The sequence below is a fragment of the Pseudochaenichthys georgianus genome, chromosome 15, assembly GCF_902827115.2.
Source record: "Pseudochaenichthys georgianus chromosome 15, fPseGeo1.2, whole genome shotgun sequence".
Classification (NCBI taxonomy): domain Eukaryota; kingdom Metazoa; phylum Chordata; class Actinopteri; order Perciformes; family Channichthyidae; genus Pseudochaenichthys; species Pseudochaenichthys georgianus.
In genome coordinates, this window is record NC_047517.1 from 23,761,536 (window position 1) to 23,775,408 (window position 13,873).

Consider the following 13,873-nt stretch of genomic DNA (forward strand, 5'->3'; position numbering starts at 1 on the left):
TGTGGCACTCCATGGCTAACTTTGGTTTGCGTGGAAGATTCATCGTTGACACGTACAAACTGAGAGCGTTCAGATAGATAGGACCTAAACCAGCCTAAAGCAGTTCCCTTTATGCCAACTAAGTGCTCTAGTCTTTGCATTAGGCATGGTCGATAGTATCAAATGCAGCACTGAGATCGAGCAAAACAAGAATAGAGACAAGTCCCTTGTCTAAGGCTATTAGAATGTCATTTGTGACTTTAACCAGAGCTGTCTCTGTGCTATGATGTGTTCTAAAGCCAGACTGAAAATCTTCAAATAAATCATTGTTTTTTAAGTAATCACACAGCTGTTTTGCGACTGCTTTCTCAAGAATTTTTGAGAGGAATGGAAGATTAGAAATAGGTCTATAGTTGGCTAAAACCTCTGGATCGAGGTTGTGCTTTTTAAGAACCGGTTTTATCACTGCTACTTTGAATGATTGTGGAACATAGCCTGATAATATTCATAATATTTAATAAAGAAGTGCTAATTAATGGAAAAACTTCCTTCAACAGCTTAGTTGGAATTGGGTCTAACATGCACGTTGATGGTTTAGAAGAGAGAATCATTGAATTTAATTGTTCAAGGTTTATGGCTGAAAAGCATTCTAGTTTACTATCTAGTGTAATATTAGAACTTACGTTTCCGGGAGCTGTTGATAACACTATACTGGTCAAAGGCAAGAGGTCATTAATTTTGTTTCTAAGAGTAACAATTTTATCGTAAAAAAAGCACAAAATCATTACTACTGAGTGCTATGGGAATAGAAGGCTCAATCGAGCTGTGGCTCTCTGTCAGCCTGGCTACAGTGCTGAAAAGAAATCTTGCATTATTCTTATTCTCATCTATTAATGAAGAGTAGTAGGCTGCTCTCGCTTTACGCAGTGCTTTCTTATATTCGTTGAGAGTAATATGCCAAATTAAACGAGATTCTTCAAGTTTAGTGGAACGCCATATCCTTTCAAGTTGTCTCGACTTTTGCTTTATTTTGCGGGTTTCGGCATTATGCCATGGAGCTAATCTATGTTGTTTTATTTTCTTCTAAGTCTAATTTTATTCGCAGAGCATCTGTAGCACTATCAACAACATGATCAATTTGGGGTGGTGTACATTTTGTATAAGTTTCCTCCCTTACATGCAGACATGCTATCGAGTTAAGTATTGGTGGAATCTCTTCCTTACATTTGGCTATAGCACTAACAGATAGGTTTCTGCTTAAATTAAGAGGACATGATAAACATGAGCATCAGCAAATTCCCTCAAATGACATATGTTTATGTTTAAGAGTCAAAGATCTTTAGAACCGTCAATTTCACACCTGTCCATTTAGAGAAAAAAAGGACATTTTATGAGATTTTGTAGATCATATAAGTCCGGAGAGGTCCGCGGTTGGGTGGTTTGATGACCTAATGAAATGTCTGACATTTGTTCTCTACTCATTTTCTCCCAAAAGCTTAACCTAATCTGATTTTGAACACACACCATACTCTTTCCTTCATTGGAACCATGTTTTTTTGTTCCTTAACAAAACCAAAACTCAACAAAATCGTGGTATTTTTCTAATTTGTGTTTTTTTTAGGAGGACAATAGCAAATGTTGGTACCTCAGCTGAGGAAATCTGCTTAATGTTCTCTTTAACCCGGAATTTAAAATCTGTGTACTTCACTGCAATAAAACTCATTATAATCATTTTATGTAAGGTAGGTTTTCCTTTGGGATTAAAAAGTGCACGAATCTGCTGCCCACCATGACCTAATGACTGAACCTTACAATGAAAACATTCATTTTGGTCATGTCTTAAAATGATTTGTGTTTATTTAAAGAAATGCTATTGATTTCCATCTGCAATATTTTGAAAGGTTAAAAGGTAAAAATCATTCATACATGTGACCCCACGTCAGGTATGTTGAATCGTAATGGGGAGTCTAGAAACATCTACATGAAAACCAAAATGCATAACCATGCTTCCATCCCTTTAAAATATTTGTTTGCTTTCTGTTCCAAATATTCAGAGAGAGTCTGGCGGTGGTAGGACGTCAGTTTGCCAGATGTGGCATCAATGTATCCCATTCACACTGAACTATTCCCCACTGCACTGGATTGCATATATGGAATACATGTTATAGCCAGATTTTCCCTGCAGGCTGTGTGCATGTGTGTCTGCTTTACACTCTAGGGACATTGCCACATCTGTGAGTTTGTCCACAGTAGCCGCTGGGTCAGATGCTTCGTTCTCCGTCATCACAGTCTCCATCATGTTAGTCAGTCTTTGCTTCTTCTTGTGCTTCTCTTAATTTTGATCTTAATTTTGCCTGGGCGACATCAATCAATTGTTTTTGGATACGGTCCCTTCTAAACCCCTGTTGCTGTTATCACCCCTTCTACCTTGCCCCCTCCCTTCCCCGTCTCTCCTCCCACTCCCAACTCATTGTTCTCGTCTGTCTTTTGGATGTCGACCTTCTCTGTTACCCCTCCCAACCCACAAGGGTTCAATCTTTTTCCATCCATCTTCTTTTCCCCTCTCCCTCCCCTGCACCCAGTCCCATCACTGACCCAATTAAACATGGGGAGGGACACAGCAGGAGGAGAGTGACGGAGGTAAGGCAAAAAAAAAAAGAGAGGGAGAGGGAGGACAGGCAGAGTGTAGAGAGAGTTTGATAATTAGTGGCTGGAAAAGCAGAGACAGTCAGAAAACAATTGCCGCCAACCTGCCAGGACACACACAGTGAATTGTCCGAACATGAAACACCTGTAAGTAACACAGCCGGTGACAGCCTCGGAGGCGGCAGGGGGGGGGGACAGCAAGCCGACAGTCCTGCTGCTACGCACTTACTGTTCTCCATGAAGAAACGAGGAGAATAACAATCTACCTTCAGTGAAGAAAGCGGGCGGGGAGCCGTGCCTGAGACAGGATGGAGGAGTACCGGCATATAGAGGGAGACTGAGAGGATAGACTGGGAGGACAGACTGAGAGGACAGACTGAGGAGACGAAGACGGTGCATTCCTGGTTGGAGCTGAGGGGGGGGAAGTGGTTGCCCCGGGGCAAGAGAAAGATTTTTTGTTGCCAGAAACAGAAAAAGAGGAAGGGCAAAGGATGCATCTGTTCTTCCAAGAACAGTGGGAGGTGGAGGGGCTGCAGACAGTGGGCATCCTCCTGGTGGTCTGCAGCTCCCTCAAACTAATGCACTTTCTGGGGCTTATCGACCTTTCCACAGAAGGTAAGGGAAACGGTTAGCGAGTGAGGACGCAAAAAAATGAATTTGGGATGTTAGGAAAAGACACAGCTGGAAAGGGTGTGTCTACATGTGTTTTTGCTTAAGTGTCAAACTTAGAATAGATTGGCCTCATTTTTTCACATACCTTTCATTTGTGTGTGTGCATTTGTGTGTATGTGTGTGTTTGTGTACTGAAGTACGTATGGTGTGTTTCTTTCTAACTTACTCAACTTAGCATAATGTGTCTAAGGAGGGAGCATTTTAAAGTCTGAAGGATAGCACGTGTGATGTCATCAGTGTCAAACCAGGTAGGGTGGAGAAGATTGGAGGCATATGAGGGGTTATATTTATCTATGCTGCACTGATTTTCAGGCATGCTTTTATTTTTTCCCCTAATGTATGAAAGTGAAATACTGAATAGATGCACTGCAGCTATAGAAAAAGTGGGAGGAGATAAATATGTTACAGGTCCCAGGCCTCATTAAAAAGAAAACAGTAACCACAGAGACATAGACAACAAACCAAACCAACAGGAAGTCCATCAGTTCTAAATATATTAAAACGTTTAAATTGCAGTACTACTTCACTTATAACTAGATCTCAGGAGGACCTAGACATTACTGCTGATGGTTCATTGTTGGATCTACAGTACAGTATCACTGTAACACTATGCTGCCTCACTTTAGTTGATAGTAGTTTCAGTGTCACTATGAAACAGAGCTCCTTTAAAAATAACTGGATGTTGCAAAGAAATTGTTTTCCATCAAGCTAAAAATAGATATGTTTTTCTTATTTCCTGAGTTGTGATGGTTTGTCAGTGTACCCTGCTGAAAACGATTGAACTCTAATTGCACACTGACTACAGGGCGCGCTGGGGAAGAATATCTTTACGCTGTACAACAGCTGATGATTTTGGCAAATTGCTTTTCCCCCTGACTCATGAAGAATATGCAAAAACCATTATTGGACTACTCTGGCAAACATGAAAGGATTTGTGGTCTCATTGTTAGTTCCACTCAAAAAACAATGTTGACTTCAAAGGATTCCAATAAATGAATCATATGTTAATTCTATAATGTAATGAGCCCAGTAACCTACTAGTTTTCACAAAAGACTGCTTTCAACAACATTGTTCTGTGAGTACAAGATACAACATCATAAGTAATCTCTCTGACTTCTAATTTGATACTATGCTTTAAAACAGTTGTGAAATAGAATAAATACAGGTTGTGTTTCTCAGATAAATGCTAGTAGATGTTTACGAAGATGTTTTTGGGGCAATATTTATAATATATAGGGGGCCTTAAGGCACTGTGCCTTTGCACATTAAAATCAGGTTAATCCCTCTGAGAACAAACATATCTCTCTGAAGACAAACTTGGCCAAGACAGATACAGCAGATTTACTCAAAAACAAAAATCAAGGAATTTCCTCAGCAGCAAGAGCAAAGCTACAGAGATAGAAACAGAGGAGATGGAGAGGGGACTGTGAGACAAGGGGGGAGGAAAGGTGCCTCAGTCCTAAAACAAGCTCTGTATTTCATGTAGAAGAAAGGAAGCGAAAATGATTTATACTTTTTTCACTGTGCAGGCCTTCGGAACAATCAGTACAAATTACATTTAGTTTACTCACACCTGGAGACGAGCTGAATCTGTAGCACAATAATAAACAGTGATATGAAGGTTGCTTTAAAACTTCATTCTGCGTCTGTTACATGTACTCTCTGTTAGTTACGCCTTAAGCACTGGTTGCAAGCACATGTATTATTTAAGTAAATGTTGTGTATAGTAGTTTTATTTTGACTACTTGTGTTTGCTACTCAACTATATCTTGCAAACTGGAATATTGCAAATACTATACTCATTTTATTTTACAGTCAGAGTTGCTAGTTACAATTAATATGTATACTTAAAAAACATTTAATGAAATGTAATATGATGTTATTTATGTAATAAATGTACCTACAAACTATACATAAACCATTCATAGTGTATATAGTTAAAAAAGCTGACTAAACACTCTCACCCTGAGGTCACAGCTTTTAGTCATATCATATGATTTTCACCTGCTGTCATGATATTGTAGAATAAAGTACGACATTACTGTTGTACTATTTGATTTAGCTGACACATTTATCCAAAGTGATTTACAGTACATGTAATGTAATTAATAATGAAGATACAAACTACAAAGACTCCTGCACGAACATTAGCTCTAAATAACCATTTTAAGTGCCAGCCTATTGAGAAATGTTTTTATTGTTCGGAAGAAAAGGTAGGTTTTCGGTCTGCAACTGCATCTTTCCTGATATTATTGGGGAGCTTGTTCCCTCATGTAAAGCCTGGGGAGCAAAGGGGCTTGTTTTTTTTTAGGGGTACATAAGAGTAAAAGAGTAATTTCTGTTGTTCTGACTACTTGGATTTCTTATTCATGTTGATTTAAGAATGGAAGTTCTTGAGGTTTTGAACAGCAATTGATACAACCCTATTTGTTGTGGTTCATTTAGTAGAATAGTCTATTCAGTAGTAGTAGCAGCATTTGCTACATCATCCACCGATCAGAAATACAATGTGATTAGACATAGACATAATTACAGATTTACTTTATTTTAAAGATTTACACCGATTCATTTTTGAACTTCGGCAGATGGTCAGGCAATATGATTTCCGGTTTAATTGGCAGATGTCGGGTCCATGTGGAAAAAAATCATCTATTAACACTCAAAGAGACCTCGAGGCAGAGGGCTGAGCCAGTGCTTGGCAGCTGGATGTATTTATCTGGCAACCATGGGACAATGTGTTCTACCGTTTTGGCTCCAAATGAGTCCAGAGCCACAGGTCAGGAGGGCCACAGTCCCTGAGGTGCAGAGACAACAGGGAAAAACAACACAGAGTCGGTGAAGGTGTATTGTTTTTCACCCCTTCATGGCCTTCATCCCTCAGATCACTGGCGTTCTTCTAAATAGGGTGAGAGGACTTATCCTGTGTAAGTACACAGGTTCATATTTGCAAATGTGTTTTACTTCCTCGGTTAGACATGCCTTAATTATGAGGTTTGCTCGCTTTGAGGTGAACTGCTCAGAGTCAGTGGTGACAGGTGTGTTTGGCTCTGGTGGAGGCTTTGTGCAGTACATCTGTCTGGCAAATTATATTCTACTATCAAGTGAAATTAAGTCTTTAAGTCGATTGTGAATTAATCAGACTGACGCATGGGCTTTTTTTGTCACAGTTTTTCTGAATGTAACATTGACGTATGAGCCAGTCTGATCAGGGACGCTGTGTGTTCCCAGGGGTCGGCTGTGCTGCTGTTGTGTGATAATATCTCTGTTTGAAGAGGTACTCACGGTCTCTCATCGCTGATCCAGGTCAACAGGCAATCACCTATTTGAATAAATGGCATGAATCAGTCTGTTGTTGCATCTGTCCAACGCATGGAGTGTTTATTTGGTTTTTACAGGCATGTGTGTGTGAAAAAAGAATTTGATTTTGAAAATTGCGTGTGGTGCATGTGTCTAATCTGTGTGCTATGGTTGGTGATTACAGGTAATCCTTCCACCAGCCAAAGCAAAAAAACCATAAAGCAGCGATTCCTCAAGCTGCTGCCATGCTGCAAGCCTGAGGCTGCCCCTTCTATCAGTCAAAGCAAGTGCTCCTTCACTCTCTATACATCTCCAGTTCCTTCCTTGTATCTGGACTCTTTAGTCAACTCAGAAGATTCATTCAGACACTTATGTAGAGGAAGTTGTGTACACGCAGCCTGGGAAACAGTCAGAGCACACGCTGTCTGACCTCGTTGCTGCTAATGGGTCAGACCCCTTTTTGAATGTTTAGGATTTGAAGCGTGTGGTCCTTTGGGCAATGTGTGTGTGTGAGTGTGAGGTGTGGTTACTGACAGTTATTTTTAACAGATGAAATTAGATATATCTGTGAATGGATGTGTCTCCATGCCTTTTGAAACGGCTCTTTTGTTCCTGTTAATCCTCTTCTCTCACTTTCTCTCACAAGTTCAATAGGTGACATTAAATTGTCTATAAACTACTTTACCTATGTTGTGTGTTTCTTTAAATTGTGTACATACATTTTCACAAAGGTTTCCAACATTTTAAAACCCAGAAATAAACGTAATTCTTAACAGGGTAACGATTTGACATGGTCACCTATAATGGTGTTCTGGCCCCTTTAAGCATGCATTAACATTGTTAAGTCATTTATCGACTTTGTATCTAGTTTCAAGACACATTTTTTCAATGCAGTTCTTTTACGTTTAACTGAATATTTTAACTTGATGAAGGATTTTAGACACTTCTAGATATTACATTTTCAGAAAAAACAAGCTGATCTAACCGTGTCTGTTTCTTTTGGACATGAGATCTCTGTAAGTAATTTGGCTCATTTAGAGAAACAATCACAAGAAACACTGAATACATTTTAACCAAAAGATGCTGTCTCACAAGGCCACTTTATTGTTGTTTCGATTAAGGTATCTTTAGTGAAATTTGAACTTGAGAAATGTAGACTTTTTATATATGCATTACTACAGTATTATATCCTGGAACAGTGATGTGTGGAAAACGCTTGACGTAGTTGTCACAATTGTATGTAGAAAATTGCATTAACTCTTTATTTGATACAGTGACGTAATACAATACGACTAACATTGTTGTCAATGAAGGATGTTGGTATGCTCTTTGTATAAGACTTGGATGACAAACTCAATTTCAGTTTGATGACTTCATTAAAATATCGTTGCCGGATCATGGCTGCTGGATGTTGTTGTGGGTGTAGTGATGATAACTAACTCTGGTCTCTCCCTCACACAGACAGCGTGGAAGATGATTTTGAGTTATCCACTGTGTGTCATCGCCCTGAAAGCATGGACAAGCTTCAGGAGCAGACTAAGTTCACCAAAAAAGAGCTGCAAGTCCTCTACAGGGGCTTCAAAAATGTAGGTCTGGCTGGAAAAGAGACTGCTTCTATTACATCATTATGGGAGTTGATAGCAGTATAAGCCTTGTCAGATCCAAAGTTACCATGTAATCCTTAATTTGCTCTCAGAGAACTAATTTTCCTTATTTACATTTCTTTCCCAGGAGTGTCCATGTGGTGTGGTGAATGAGGAGAACTTTAAGACAATTTATTCCCAGTTCTTTCCACAGGGAGGTGAGTTGTCAAACCCCCTACTGCTAAACCTGAAGATCTACAACTGTGTCCATACTACTTTAATTTTCACCATTCTCTCCATCTTCATTTATTTCATAGACTTCAGGTAAAAATGCAAATAACACAATGTATTTGATTCCGCAGAGTACACAATGAATTTTACATTTTCATGAAGAAATGAACATAATTAACTCATTATAAATGTACTCTGCAGTGCTGAACCATAGTCCATGCACTGCTAGGAGGCAAAGCAATTTTTCATTTCATGATATTTTGGTTGATGAAATGTTAATCACTCGCCTCCAGTTGTATTTGAAATTATTCTTATATCTTGGCTATATTTAGCTGGCTGCTAATACTGTTGAAAGACTTTTCTTCATGTTTTGAGGACACGGAGGTTATTGTAAGTCTCTACCTTTGCAGATTCAAGTATGTATGCACATTTCCTGTTTGAAGCTTTCGACACTAACAAGAACGGCTCTATTAGTTTCGAGGTGAGCTCTATTTTTATATCGGTTTCCTTTTTAGAAGTAACAACAAATGTGTGCTCCGGTGAAGTTTGCCACCACTGCTGTGTCATCACAAATATGTTTTCCTTTTAATGCCTGCCTACAGACATTAGTGCTGTGATGAAGATTTGACTGTATTTACTGTGTCAAGATTGAAGTGATGCCTAAACAAAGCAGTAAATGATTTGCAATCTTTTCAGGACTTTGTATTTGGCCTGTCTATTATCCTGAGAGGGACCATAAATGACCGGTTAAACTGGGCGTTTAACCTCTATGACCTTAACAAAGATGGCTGCATCACCAAAGAGGTAAACACAGTGGCTGTTTGTGGGCAGGTGGAGGTTTAGAGTGGGGTTGGAAGAGGAGGTGAGAGACATACGAATGACCAGTCATATCCTTGGTGTTCTGGGATATGTGGAAGTACGATATTACATTTCATTTTTTGTGGGAATTGACATTGTCTGTTCAGATTTTGATCCCTGAATACATCAGCTTATATATTGGAAATGTAGAACTTTGCCTCAGTATGACCAACACACTCTCACTCCATAATCGTCCAGGAGCGACGTTTGGTCAGTGTCCGTGGCGTGCAGTTGTGACGCTCCTAGGCTCCTTCAGCTTCATAAAGGGACGCAAATAGCTTTCAACTGATTGCAATGTATTCCCATCTGCGGCGGGATTTGACGCTCATGGAAGCACGGCATTCGTTTGTGTCGGCTGCCCTTAAAGGCAATGTGAGCGTCCATTCCCATTGGATAACGGAGAATTGTACACCCGGAAGTAAGTATTCCTCTTACTGTTGATTGATTTTACAGTGATATCTGCACTACTCATCGACTAAAAAACACCAGATTATCCTTGTTAATTACACAACATTGATTGGTTTAAATTGTGTGCAATGCTTTTGTATTTTTCCCCTTCGATTCGGAGAAACTAATATTTTTTCGGAGTAAAGGATGGCAGAAGACACTACACTACCCAGAATCCCCAGCTATCGTTTGGACTACACCATGTGCTCTGTTTGACAAACCCCGTGATAGTCCTCAAGCTCTGTGATTGGAGAGTGTGCTCTGAGGGTTACGCCGAGCCTCGAACAGCACTTGAAATGGGATGGAACCACGGCAGACTGTCCAAAACTGGATTTGAACGGGTCCACCGCGTCCCCCCCCTCCCCCACCCCGTCCCCAGAACTACACATGCTGGCTATTCTGTTTCGCAACATGTTCTCTATCTATGGCACGTCTCTACTGGGAGTTGTAGTTTTAAAAGACGTTTTCGTATTTCCCATAATAAGAAGTTGCCAGTATTAAACTGTGTACATCCCTGGAGGTTTAGGGGACAGGAAACACTCACATTTAAAACATATAATTAATAAATGGGTGAAAATTGCTTGTGCCCATAATGGGCAGCATTAATATATATATACCCACATGCCAGCTAAGGTCAGAAGAGCTTTATTTAACAGCTGGTCTTATGTTTGTGACCTCTGTTGTTAATTGATAACATTACATTACATTAATTGATAAGCCTGAAACATGCACTTGTCAAGGTTCAGAGGCACATTGTGCAAATATGGCAGTAGCCATCGATCAGCTTAAGATAAGATATACTTTATTGATCCCAAGTTGGAACATTTGCGTTACATCAGCATGTGTAACAGTTGTAAACAGTGGTGTTTATTTGTAAATCATTTAGTATAATCACACAAATTCTGTGTTTTATATTTAACAATTCTGTGTTCTTTATTTATTGATTGTGCAATACCTGACAAGGTCGGAGATGAAATATCTACATACATCTTATAAGAGTATAATACATTATGTATAATATCAGTTAAAATAAGTGCTTCAACATAGTTAACATTGCTGGAGGTATGCACACATATTGATAGATGTCTTGTAATGCACTATTCTATAACACATAGGTGTGAGCAAGCTCTCTGATTGGTCAATAGGCGTGTTTGATTCCACGATCAAACAACGGTCAAATAGAACGTGCCTTTTCACAACAAGTCAGTATCCCTCCGCGTCTGAGAAAAATGGTATACCGTTGGGCCGAAAAGCAAACTGCCTGCAGTTTGCTTTTCGAACTGGAACAAGAAAGCAAATGCCCGAATCAGCAAAGGCTTTCTACTATGGGGGTTATTCCCTATCTTTATTCAAGAGCGTGGTATTTAAATTTGAGAGCATACTATGTATTTATTTCCCTCAAACTCTGTCCTCGCACTCAAATAGTGCCTGCTTGCACTTAGATTTGCTCTGCTTGTGCTCAAACTGTACGCTTGCACTCAGATATATTGCTGCTCAGAATTATTCTGTGTGCTTGAAACTTTTTCTGCTCTCAGAATTATTCTGTGCGCGCTCGAAACTTTTGTGCAACAATCCTGTCAAAATCCCTCAACCAATAGGAGGCCAGGTGTCCTTGCGGGTGCGTTCGCTTTACTCATTACAGCGTCCCGTCAGGGCGGTTATTCTTTGGTTTATAAACTCCAGCCCTCCACGGCTTTATAACATGTACTTCACTTGTTTGATTTACAACTTTTTTTGGGGGGGGGGGAGGAAGCACAGTTAGTATATATATATATATATATATATATATATATATACCAGCACCTTACATAATAGCTACGTTCAGTGGCGTACTGGGACTAAAAATCAGCCCGTGAATCTCGGCCCTCGTTATCGCTAGTAAATTGTCAACGGGGGGAGGGGGATTGCTAGTGAATTTTCCGACCGGCCCACTTCTTCCTCCAGACTGTTGTTCTGCTCCAGCACTGTTGTGCTACGGCTTGGTTCGGCCCGACGCGAAGCGGAGTGTCGACAACCATATTGTATAGATATTCGTATATCACGGCCTGAAGTGAGCTATTGCATTTATAAAACGGTTACCACGTGTGGCTGGCAATGTGAAAGAAAAATACACACTCATTTAAATAGTTTTTATTATTAAATAATGATGTTCAAAATAAAATAGTCCCTCCGTTGCCTTCTGCACAAAACATAGTGCGAGGTGGTTGCTATGCAACAACAATAACAGCTAGAGAACATAGAAGACAAACAGCATTGTCGTCGTTTCGGTGCTTTTTTTTTCTGGAGATAGGCACTTCTCAATCCACTCCTCCATAGTAAGGCCACCCCGGAGGTCGAAGTTAACCTTAAATGTTTCCATTTTAAGCTTTGTTAGTTAGTTAGTTTCGTGACGTACGTAATGTAACAGTTGTAACCATATGGTTGTAACGGTTCTCAGACGCGGAGGGATACTGACTTGTGAAAAGTAACTACAATTATACCCGGGATATACGCTCATTATATCACGACTAAGAAACATCAGATTGCTTGATTTGAATTGTCCGTTTTATAAACATGTACTAACTGTGCTTACCCCCCCCCCCAAAAAAAAGTTGTAGCCTACAGCGAAGTGATGTACATGTTATGTTATAAAGCCGTGGAGGGCGGGAGTTTATAAACCAAAGAGTAACCGCCCTTACGGGACGCTGTAATGAGTAAAGCGAACGCACCCGCAAGGACACCTGGCCTCCTATTGGTTGAGGGATTTTGACAGGATTGTTGCACAAAAGTTTCGAGCGTGCACAGAATAATTCTAAGAGCAGAAAAAGTTTCGAGCACACAGAATAATTCTGAGCAGTAATATATCTGAGTGCAAGCGTACAGTTTGAGCACAAGCAGAGCAAATCTAAGTGCAAGCAGGCACTATTTGAGTGCGAGGGCACTATTTGAGTGCGAGTACAGAGTTTGAGGGAAATAAATACATAAAGTATACTCTTAAATTTAAATACCACGCTCTTGAATAAAGATAGGGAATAACCCCCATATTCTACCACCATCCAAGGAAGTCGGTGAAGCCTGGGGATGCGGTGTGGTATAGCATGATGGAGCCCTTGGGGGTGAACAGCCTGGGGTCCATGATGACCCGCATTAGTGAAGAGGCTGGCACTGCTACGCGTTACACAAACCATTGCGTCAGAAGCACCTGCATACAGCAGCTGGCGGAGGCAGGGTTGGAGGCCAGAGAAATCATGTCCGTTAGCGGGCATAAAAATGAGTCATCGCTTCGCAGCTACTGGGCTCCATCTCTGGACAACAGAAAGATGTGGAGCAACGCGCTTTTTGCCGGTCCGGGACACGCCATGAAACGGCCACTGGAGGAAAGCTCTTCCGATAACCTACCCGTGAACACCACAGCACCACCTGCAAAAAAGTCTGGCATGGAGTTCATGGAGAGCTGTTTCAAAAATTGCACTTTTAATGGCAGCATGAACATCCACCTTCATTCTGAAGCCAAAATGTTAAATATGTAAATAAATAAATAAATAGCCTAATTCAAGAATTGTTGTCAATAAATTGTTTTCAATAAATTGGTTAATAATATATTATTTACTATAATTATATCAATAACTGTAAGCGGGGAAGCAGGAGTGTTCGATTGATCGGCTAGCGTTACCAAGGGAATATACTTTATAGGAACTACTTTCTAACGGAGATTAACTCAAGCAGAAAGTGTAGGTTTGGGAGCAAATTAGCCCACATTTTGAAATTATTTTACGATATTGTTGATTACAATGATAGTTTGTGTTATAGAATTGCAATCATACACTTGAGGCCGTTCAGGACTTGACTCCAGTACAGGCAGACGGACCGAGGCGCTTGCCGCAGTACTGTCGTACCAATAATGACGTTCAAGAACGGCCTCAAGTGTATGATTGCTTAATTGAGGAACCTGCGACCCAAGTTTTTCATTCAATGCATAACTACACCATAGTTGTGTAGGCCTATATGATATGTCAATAAACCTTAGAAAATCTTGAAAGGGATGTGCAAAATAGTCATTATATACAGTCTTTAATTAACTATTAGTAGAGAATAACGAGTAATGAATATACTTTATAGGGATCCTATTAATATCTAATAATACAATTATGAAATTCAATAACATGCTTTAACCACTAGG

General features: G+C 40.0%; 1 protein-coding gene across 4 annotated transcripts in view; it reads left to right on the plus strand.

The window, feature by feature from the left end:
- The window catches only part of LOC117459541 (A-type potassium channel modulatory protein KCNIP2-like), a 112,178-nt gene that overhangs the window by 92,280 nt on the left and 6,025 nt on the right, over positions 1–13,873 (plus strand). For 2 of the 4 annotated variants that reach the window (XM_034100383.2, XM_034100384.2), the window contains exons 2-5: positions 8,057–8,181; positions 8,327–8,396; positions 8,820–8,890; positions 9,106–9,213. In XM_034100383.2, the coding sequence (XP_033956274.1) occupies positions 8,057–8,181; positions 8,327–8,396; positions 8,820–8,890; positions 9,106–9,213 (374 nt within the window). Of the gene's footprint in view, positions 1–2,720; positions 3,241–6,779; positions 6,883–8,056; positions 8,182–8,326; positions 8,397–8,819; positions 8,891–9,105; positions 9,214–13,873 lie in introns of those variants that run through there. The other 2 variants (XM_071205725.1, XM_034100382.2) reach the window with 2 other exon arrangements.